We start from the raw sequence: 10,059 nt of genomic DNA on the forward strand, positions 1-10,059 counted from the left end.
CGACAGGTTTCGAACCTGCACAGTCCAAGAGCAACGGATTTTGATTCTGTTGTGGTAACCACTTGGCTAAGACAAGTTGGAAAGCCCTTTGAGGAAACCATTCATAAGTGAATGTCGAAGTGTGTTTCGATAAGGAAAAAACACTGTCGTCGGCAGGCTTGACAAATTTTGATTCTGTTCACGTGGAAACCACATGGGTACAAGGCCAGTTAAGATGCACCTCATCCATGAGTAAATAGTCAAGGCAGGTTTCGAACCTGCACTGGCACGGTCCAAGGGATGGATTTAGATTCTGTTGCGATAACTGGCAGACGGTAGAAGAGGGAGTGCAGGCTCTTCAGTAGGTGCCTCAGGAGGATGTGCGGGGAATTGGATGTCGCTTCAGAGGTAGAGTTTGGAATGTAGGGAGCTGTAGGGAGTGGCCTGAGAGAATGAGGGAGTAGGCATGAGGGAGGGGTCACTGCTGGAGATGTGGTGAAGAAAGACCCCTCGTCAAGGGCTTCCAAGAAGTCACTGGAATAAGTAAGCGGGGCGCATAGCGGAGTGATTATAAAATGACATACGTAAGGACTGAAATTCGTTACCTAAAGTTTCGGGCTGATACAGAAATGCGCCCAAAGGAACACTCATTGGCCATGCGGTGGTCGCTGGAGGAGGTATTGTTGAACCATAAATGGGCTCTGCGTAGAACGCTCTCAGCATGGGAATATAAAATCATAATATACGCACGAGTCATCGACCTCGTAGGATCCACACCATTTGACGAAGCAGTTGGAACAGCATCAGAACTCTGCTTCCCACCAGTCTTTGGTGGTTGCTGCTCGTCGTGACGAAGACGGCTAATCTCACGCTTAATACTACAGGTATGAGCACATGCAACAATGTACGTATCATGCATGTTCATGGGTGCTCACCAGCGTTGGCAGGGTCCTGCCTTCGTCGCAAGTCATATGACTACGTCGACGGTAGAGGCACGCATGGTCAACCTTTCTTCGTTTCGTGGTCTTTCCGTTCTTTGCGGGGTCGTCGGCCTCTGGTGTATGGGAAGCCGATTCTGGCTCATGGTGACCAGCAAGATCCACTGCTGGACTGGTATATGGACAAGTCTCGTGCGACAGCCCACTTTGGGCTACAGATGCTGTCGGCAGTCTGGTCGAGCTTTGCAACCATGTCGAGGTAGTGAATGGAACCGTCATCGAGAACGACCAAAGGGTTGATCTCGAGGTAAGCAAAGTGGAGGTCTATGTAGACAGTAGAGTCTGACGAGGAAGTCATTGAGGACTTCTTTCTTGTGTGCTGGGAGTTCGCAGAGGAGAGTTGTCTGGAGATGGATACCCAAGGTGGGAGAAGGGTATCTGGTGTGATTGAATCAGTTGCAGGATCCCACAAGGTCTGAGTGCGTGAGACAGGGAATTTGAGGGTAGAAGCGGGGAAAGGTGCGAAGTTTGGGTTTGATACAGGTGCACGTTGAAGACAATATGCCAAGAGAAGCTTTGTATCGTATTCTCTGATTGCTGTAGTCAAAATCAGTTAATGTTAGTAGGATGATAATGAGATTGAATATTGAACCTTTACTCAAATGAAGACAGGAGAATCGGAGACATCACAGAGTCAGGGGCCTCTGATCGTAGTACCCCGCGGTCACGTGGTGTGGCTGCTTGGCTTTGACATTGTTTTGCAAGCCGGCGTGTCTGAACCTCAGCGTACGTAGTCTCTAGTAAGCCTTGAAAGCATTTTTGTACATGGGTGTGTATCTGATACTCACCTGTCAGTCTGGAACAGCCTATGCTAACGGTCCATGCCAGCGGCACGGTCTCTTTCAGGCGATCGAACGTACAATTACAGGGCTCCAAGCCTGTTGTGATGCTTCTTGACGTGGATCCATGACGACTTGGACTGGCGAGGCGCCTAAGTTTGGGATTACTCGCTGGCATTTGACTCAATATCTGACGCTCGGGCTGATCAGAGTACCATGTCTTTGTACGATTCCGACTCGGATACATACAATTCTGGGACTCCCACGGTGATTCAACAGAGAAATATTTGTTTCTCATGACACAGCAGAGAGCTTTTTTAACTTCCGAGTGGTGGATGAATGGGCCGACAAGGTTGGATAAGTCGAGCTTAGATTTCCCTCGTAAGTCCGTCACCCTTCGAAGCAATCTCGGACTTTTCAGTCTCTGACTAGGAAAAATCTGATTCGTCCTCTTTGTCAGTGCTGGGGTTCGACTTCGACTTATCTCCACCTCCTGGAGCTTCTTTTTCGTATTCCGAATTTTTCCTTCTAGTAGTATCGACAACTTCCGTTTCAAAGGTGTGAAGCATGCGGTGATAAGGGACGACGAGCTGGGCAGCATCATGCCCTGCGAAGTCGCATGATTCCACCTGAGATGCTATCGATGGGTTGATAAAGAGCATGTGTTTAACTTTTCCTTCCAATATTTCCTACAAAGCCTACTAAGACAATCAGAGGAGAAAGTGGTTTTTGTTCGAGAGGGTTAACGTTGCTGCTGGAGTCTGGCAGTCAATGAACTACGCCGCTCCGCTTCCATAAAGGCAGCGATAGGGGTACCCAAGCGAAGAGAAGACAAGCGGCATTGTTTACAAGGGCCGCTCAAACAAATGAGAATATGAAATTCATAAATACCTCGATTCAATCATTGGTACGTATACGCCTCTGCGGCGGATCACGGTCAACGCCCTCCCTTCCATCTGAGATCTCCTTTCAAGCGCCAATCATATACATACGACATCACAGGAAACCGCGTTCCCTCCAGATTTCAAAAAATCGGACAGTTGTTTTGACGTCAACCAATATCTATTATCTATCGAAAAATTAAAAATTGGACATGGCAAGGGTATCCGCCGACTCCCGAGCCTGCGGCTCAGCGAGACTTTCCAGTGTCAACTTCCCAGAAAGAGGTGCTTTCCTGAGAATAGAATAACGAGGGAATAGAGCGAATAGACAGAGCAGTCTATTCTAGATGTTCGTACGACAGGTAGAGGTACGGGATAGAGAGAGAATAATCCATCGTTAAGTGAGCAAGATGGTATAGATGAATATAAATATTTATACAAGGTAAACAAAATAATCACATGAAGCGTCCAGACTGCAAGATGTTTCGTAAAGCAAGAAAACATAACAGGAAGGTAAGCATCAAGCTCCCACTTCATATGACTTCGAGTTCACCATGCCAGCCACGCAATGAAAGACTGCAGAAAAGCGTGAATTCAAGTTCCAGTACGGTCGTGTAACTCAAAATATACCTTCGGGTAATTCCTCACAATAGCTTTGCGAGTTTCGTCCATGAGCAAGATCCCCAAAGCAAAGGTAAATGGAAGACCCCAGAACATCCCAGGGATAGGCATCGTGCCAAACACCCGCTGGAAGCCAGCTCCATAGAGGTTCACGATGCAGATCAATATCGTGCCCATTATGCCGACAAGTACCAGAAGGTTGCGATGCGGGCCCCATAGAGGATTCGAATGCAGTATCGATACTCGGCGGTTACAAACTGATAGAAGGGTCCCACATTGTCCGATGGCCACTGTCACATAGCTAGTGACTCTTAGAATCAGTACTGCGAGAGGAAAGAATGACGACACACTAAATGCCTTGACCAACATCGACGAAATGGGTTAGCTGACTGAGGGTGTAACCTTGCCAGCCATCTTCCCATTGGTTGAAAGTCAAGATAACTTTATAGAAACTGAGGCCCTGCTGGTTCATGTACAAGAACCACATCGCCATCGCGCAGGGCCACAGCATCAGTCCATAGAACTGGGCAAGTTTACATGAGCGCGTTTGGGTCACCCACGTCATGAAACGTACTAAGAAGAGATGGAAGAAAAAGCGCCAATCCGCAAGCCTATCGGTCCCGGCATTGCGTGGTTTGCGCTGCATCAAGTCTACAACAGGAATTGAGCACTGGAAAGCTCATTGAATACGTGAGCACCCACCCCACTCTGGCTTCTCATACATCAACGAGATAGACATGATAACATCGTTGGTGATGGAATAGCAGGTTTGTTGATACGAGTTCAAGGGTAACTGCATGCCTAGTAATACGTTTGCGAGGATCGCCATGAATTGCGCATAACTTCCACCCTGCGGTACCATAAGTATCAAACCCGCCAAGATTATGCTGCTTCCGCAAATGCGACTCACAAGCATAAGATACAATGTGACTTTCTTCAGGTTATCAAAGACTAGTCGGCCCAACTCTATCGCGACAGGAATGGAAGCAAAGTCATTATTTAACAAGATCAAGGCAGCTTGAGAGTGATGGTATTAGTGTCATCGAAAAGACCACCAGGAAATCTATACCAGCTTCCTTGGCCACATCACTGCCACTACCCATCGCAACACCAATATCAGCGGCTTTGAGTGCTGGTGCATCATTGACACCATCTCCAGTGACTGCGACTGTATTGTCTCCGCGAGCTTTGATCTCCTCTACAATTCGCATTTTCTGGTCAGGGGTAGTGCGCACAAATACGATCTCTGTGTAGGCCCCAACGATGACATTCCAATCAAATGAGGTGAGAGATGCGACGTCTTCCCCCGTAAGTACCAGGGAGCGGATAGGATCATCATCAGATGGCTTGGTAAGATAATAATCTTTTGACGAGACCTTCTCAGATGCAGCGGCTCGGACATCCTGGATGGTATTGACAACATGTTGGGTGATGATACCGGCCTGCAAAGGGGGGTTAATAGGGATTTTATGGCGGCAGAAAATAAAGAAGACCTACCTGGCGAGCAATAGTTAGAGCAGTGAGCTTGAAATCACCAGTGACCATAAAGACTCGAACTCCAGCTCGTCGAATGATAGAAATCGACGCCGATACATCTGGGCGAGGAGGATCACAAATTCCAATTAGACCAACCAATGTTAAATCGCACATCTCCATGTACATGAGATCTTCCACGTCGTTTGGTGTAAGTCCAGTCTTGATTTCTTCTATGAGTTTCCTACATCTATTACCTCGGCAACGATATCAGACGTTAAGATGCCAAGTCAAAAGTGCTCATACCCACAGCACGAGTACTCGTTGGCCACGGCTTGACCAATCCTCTTGAAGCATGGCAAACCTCTGCCTCGCCGTACTTCTTAACTTGACGACCGTCCCATCACTCTGTAGCACACTGCCGCAGGAAGGGAACAAAACATCAGGAGCTCCCTTGACGAACATCCATGTCGATTCTACGTTCTTTTCAGCAGTGTTGACCCTGGAGACCACAGAAAGCATCCATTTGTTGCTGGAATTGAAAGGGATCTCAAACTTCTTATGATGATCTTGCTGAAGAGTACTGGCATTCACACCAAGCTCCGGTATTGAAAGGGCTTCGGAGAAACGCAAAAGAGCAGTATCAGTCGGATCGCCCTTGATCGTACGATCCTGCACAGGAAGGTGGTTAGTCGTTGCGTCGAATCTCGCGCCGTTGCAAAGCCTCGCGATATGATGGAGCGCCTTGAACGCAGAAAATACGGCAGGGTCTGATGCCTTCGTAACCCTCTCGTTAATTTCCTCGACACCAAATACGTGATCGAGAAAGGCAATATTCTCTACCATCTGTGGGTCCATCAGCAAGCTGGTAACAAGAGCAGATGCATCGTTCATCTTACCATCTTTCCCGCGGTCAACGTGCCAGTCTTGTCAGAACATAGCACGGACATGCATCCTAACGTCTCGATGGTCGCCAGATTTTTGACCAACACCTGACGTTTAGCCATGCGACGGGCAACAACAGTTAACGAAAGTGCCACGCAAATCGGGAGGCCCTGCAAGACGTCAACTAAGAAGGGGATGCAAACTTCCACTGCTGGCCACCTACTTGGGGAACGAAAGCAGTCAAGCAGCCAATTGAATTTACGATGGCAGAAGACGGGGTGTCATATCCAGGATACGATGTCCGTAACCAAACGGCGTATAGAAGAATCGATAAACAGAAGAAAAAGAATGCGATACATGAAACGATTTTGGTGAAAAACCACATTTCTCTTTGAATAGTGGTAAGCTTGAACTTTGTTTCTCCCGACATCTTGACAAGGCGTCCCATAACGGTCCTATCTCCTGTGGCGAACACGACACCATGGCAAGTCCCTTGTACAACAAAAGTGGAAGTCAGTGCGAGATTACGAGTCTCCAGAGCATTGTCGGATGTTGCATCAAGAGCTCCCGGTACCATTTCGCTGCAATTAGACTTCAGCCAAATTCGAGCACGTAAGATAAGGAACAGACCTTTCACCCGTCAGGAGAGAGCGATCAAAGCGAAGGTCGGACGATGCCTGCACGACACGCATGTCGGCCGGGACACGGTCGCCAGCATTGAGCACGGCAACATCACCGACTACAATGTCAGTAGCTTTGATTATTTGCTGGTTTCCGTCCCTAATGACCGCAGCCTCATGTGCAATTAGAGATTTTATTGACTTCATGATTCTGTTTGCATTCCAATCGACCAAAGCATAGAATGTAGCAGAAACGACGATGACGATGATCTGTAGTTGATGAGAAGGGGGAAATTGAGCACTAGAGTTGAAAGTCACGAACCAATAGCACAGCAATACCAAGAGTGAAAGGTACAGGAGGCCCGAGTGGTTCATAGGAGAGCTAACGTGTATATTAGAGAAGTCACAATGGCAAGTGAACAACGGCACTCACGATGGTCAAGATGAGCGAGATCCACATGAGAAAATTGAAGCCACCAAAAATATAATTAAGCGTTTTCTTCCAGTAGATAGTAGGTGGAGGACTAATAACATTCTTGCCATCACGCTCTCTGCGACGAACAGCGGCAAGCTCCAAACCGACTGTGGGATGACTGGAATACCGGGTATACACTTCGTCGACAGTCAGTAGATGGGCATCAATGTTTTCAGTTGCATCCGCTAGGTCTGGCGAGGATCTGGAGGACGTCTGTTTCTCTTCGACGCGACCTGATAATGTACGGTATCTGTTCGTTGTTAGGTCAGTGATATACCGCGTGGGAGATAAAGATGTAAGTAGAATACAAACGAGATTTGAATGCCATCACCTTTGCCAGACCCGGACTCAGGAGCTGTGTCTGACATCAAAGCGACGTGCTTGAGGATCTTTGCTTCCTCTTGTTATTTATCACATACTATCCTCAAGGCAATCCATCGAATTTGCATTGCCAGACCTCAGAATTTTTAGATCTTACTAAAGTGTTTTTGCCATTCTGAGTAATGCACCGGGCAAAACCTATCACGCGGGCGTTGTTAGTGAGCTAACGTCGAAGATCTAAATCGTTAGCAGCCGCCAAGCCGCCGATCCCCGACTCTGCTGGAACTTTCACCTACCGCCTGCCGGCTGTTGTCAACCATCGTCAGTTCAGAACGTCTAGCGTCCTCCATTTTTTTTCGTTAGAAATTGTTAGAGTGGTTCAGGCCCGACCCACAAGGGGGAAAAAACGATAACCTGCGTTCTCCAGACGAGACAACGAGAGTGAGACAGACACGTCATCCAATATAATCACGATAGCAAACCCATCAAATGAAATACATCCCGTAAACAAAAGATAACACGAGAAGCAGGAGCAATGATAAAACCCAAGAAGCAGAAGCGATGATGGGACTCACCAGTGCAGATGACAGTGGGGATGATAAAGTGCGCCATGATAATCAGGGTAATCGCATATATTGTGAACAGTACAGGGCAAGCACGAGGCCTCGTCCAACACTCGAGGGACGGGGGAAGGCGTCTTCACTAAGAGCATCCTGGACAACTTGCAATAGATGAGAAGCATGTAATCAAAAGCGACGAGAGAGTCAAAGGAACGGTGAGACAAGTGAATTCAAGAGGAGAAGACATCGAACACAGAGTCTTACCAAGGTGTCGGAAAATGGAACATGAGGAAGTTTCCGGTACCACGCGTCCAGCTGAGCGAAAGCGGCGTGAACTGTCAATTTGCAAGTGTGACCCCTTCTTCGTAGTAGGGCCAACTCATCACAGAAATTTCAAAAATTGAGCATGTGTTGTTGTTAGCTTGCTGGCCCGGTCCGTATGCCAGATTTGATTGCCAGCAATGGTTTGTTGCTCAAGTACAGTCAACTCGGTTCGAAGTTTCATCTCCAAGATCAGCGGCCATGGGCTAAATGCACCCTAGTGACCTAGCACTACTAGTACTGTCCATTAATTGGGCACACAGTGTCATGCCACTCAGACTGGCCGAGTTATTGATGCTGGTGGGAAAACACAAGTGAAGTGGGTATCCTATTAGCAAAACGACTAATAGCTGATCATCTGAGTGTCATGTCGTGGCGTCACGTATCGTGCGGTGTAAGTTGGAGAATTCTCTTTTTCGTTCAGTGTTTAAGGAGCATCTGGTTTACACACTTGGCGCGTAGGCTATATTCAACGTTCACTATCTACCGGTGTACAGACATGGCTTCAGAGGACCTTCACGCAATCTCCGCTGACTGGCTCAAAAGCCTAGAGGTCGCGTCGTCCACTGGAGACGTTATTTCATTTATGAGTCATTTCCTTTCGGACGGGTGGCTCAGAGGTCAGTGCTTGTCCAAGCAAGTGAGGCGCACTGACAAATACTCTCAGATCTTTTATGTTTTTCTTGGGAATCACAGAACACTATCGAGTCTGGAAAAAATACGCGGATTTCTCTCGGAGGTTGTTGATGGGAAGTCGCGACTTGAGCGTTCTAGTCTTCGTGACTTCAAGATAGACGATCACACTATCAATGCGCCTTCACCATTCAAGTTACCAGGTTCACAAGGCATTGAAGGAGTACAAAGCGCTTTCACCTTTAGCATTACGAACCCAGCTGCACTCGGACGAGGTTTCTTCCGTCTGACGCAAGATGTCGATGGGAAGTGGAAGGCTTTAACTCTTTTCACAAACATGCAGGACCTCGTCGGGTACGAGGAGTCTTTCACAGACCAACATGGCCTATACGAGGGTCGAACAATAACTTGGGAGGAGGATGTCGATACAAAATTCCGTGCTATCGAGGCCGACCCCACTGTTCTGATCGGTGTGCCGTTTCTTTTATGAATCATAGTGTCTTGATGAGTCATAAAAGTTGGTGGTGGACAATCTGGCCTTATGTGTGCAGCGCGGCTGCGTAGGTTGGGGATCCGTGCACTTATAATCGAGAAAAATGTGCGTGTCGGAGACTGCTGGCGACAACGGTATGCACAAACAATAATATGTTTTCTTTATTATTAAATAATGCGAAACACAGGTACCCAAACCTTACGCTGCATACTCCCGCGTACCAAAGCTCCAGTATGTCTTATTATCTTTCCACGGGCTTGGTACTAATGAATACACAGTCCTTTACAATCCCTATCCGTATGTGCCTTCTACAGTCCAAAGGTATTGCATATCTCAATAATGTTAGGACAAACTTCCCGAAGTACATTCCTAAGGGAAAACTTGCCAATTTCCTGGAATCATACGCTGTTAATCAGGAATTGTGTATCTGGCTCTCCAGTACGATGACCTCAATTCCAATGTACGACTCATTATCCGCAAGATGGACTGTAGAAGTACAGCATGGAGATCAGAAAGTAATCCTCAATCCAAAGTATCTGGTCCTTGCCACAGGAAGCGGGAGCCCTCACATTCCTACCTGGAATGGAATGGATGGATTCCAAGGAACCTGGTATCATTCCGACTTCCATAAAGATGCAGAGCAGTTCCGAGGCAAACGTGTCGTCGTTGTAGGTGCGGTAAGTCATATATGTGCACTTTATATTTACGAGCGTACTTACGAGATCGTTAGGGCAATGCTAGTGGGGATATATGTCAAGATTTTGTAGCACATGGTGCCGCTGAGGTGCGTGTATAGATTGAAATAAAATGAAGTCATAGTTTCATAAGAAGAAGAAAAGGTAACATTGGTCCAAAGAAGCGCTACATGCGTTGTATCCTCTGCTGCCATGGAGAAAACTCGTTTTAAGCAGTCTTACCCCATCAACACCCCTATCGAGGAACTGGATCTCCGCAGCAATTCAATGCCTCTAGCCTTCTCCCTACAACTGACAAAATCAGGTGGGATCCAACCCATGAGAT

General features: G+C 47.3%; 3 protein-coding genes across 3 annotated transcripts; 1 reads left to right on the forward strand and 2 right to left on the reverse strand.

Annotated features, from left to right (window-relative positions):
- Positions 1-988: 988 nt before the first annotated feature.
- Positions 989-1,539, reverse strand: BJ212DRAFT_1419036 (uncharacterized protein). Its single transcript, XM_041337600.1, has one exon. It carries the CDS (start codon positions 1,273-1,275, stop codon positions 1,060-1,062), a length of 216 nt encoding a protein of 71 aa, XP_041184831.1. The 5' UTR covers positions 1,276-1,539; the 3' UTR covers positions 989-1,059.
- Positions 1,540-2,898: 1,359 nt separating this feature from the next.
- BJ212DRAFT_1544992 (uncharacterized protein) lies at positions 2,899-7,079 on the reverse strand (the record flags this gene model as incomplete). The annotated part of the gene is made up of 15 exons (XM_041341867.1): positions 2,899-3,213; positions 3,268-3,559; positions 3,609-3,781; positions 3,833-3,909; positions 3,961-4,108; positions 4,169-4,275; positions 4,328-4,661; positions 4,756-4,981; positions 5,042-5,577; positions 5,631-5,786; positions 5,840-6,197; positions 6,247-6,506; positions 6,559-6,618; positions 6,670-6,961; positions 7,024-7,079. The coding sequence occupies 15 exons, from the start codon at positions 7,077-7,079 to the stop codon at positions 3,187-3,189; spliced, it is 3,102 nt and encodes a 1,033-aa protein (XP_041184832.1). The 3' UTR covers positions 2,899-3,186.
- A 918-nt stretch (positions 7,080-7,997) lies between these two features.
- On the forward strand, positions 7,998-10,038 carry BJ212DRAFT_1419060 (uncharacterized protein; the record flags this gene model as incomplete). Its single annotated transcript, XM_041337601.1, has 10 exons — positions 7,998-8,083; positions 8,135-8,232; positions 8,411-8,537; positions 8,610-9,016; positions 9,065-9,173; positions 9,227-9,270; positions 9,318-9,336; positions 9,386-9,716; positions 9,770-9,823; positions 9,879-10,038. Coding segments are annotated over exons 3-10 (1,249 nt in total), but the record flags the coding sequence as incomplete, so codon positions are not given.
- Between the last annotated feature and the right edge of the window lie 21 nt (positions 10,039-10,059).

This window comes from Suillus subaureus, assembly GCF_016647635.1.
Source record: "Suillus subaureus strain MN1 chromosome Unknown BJ212scaffold_574, whole genome shotgun sequence".
NCBI classification, from domain to species: Eukaryota; Fungi; Basidiomycota; class Agaricomycetes; order Boletales; family Suillaceae; genus Suillus; species Suillus subaureus.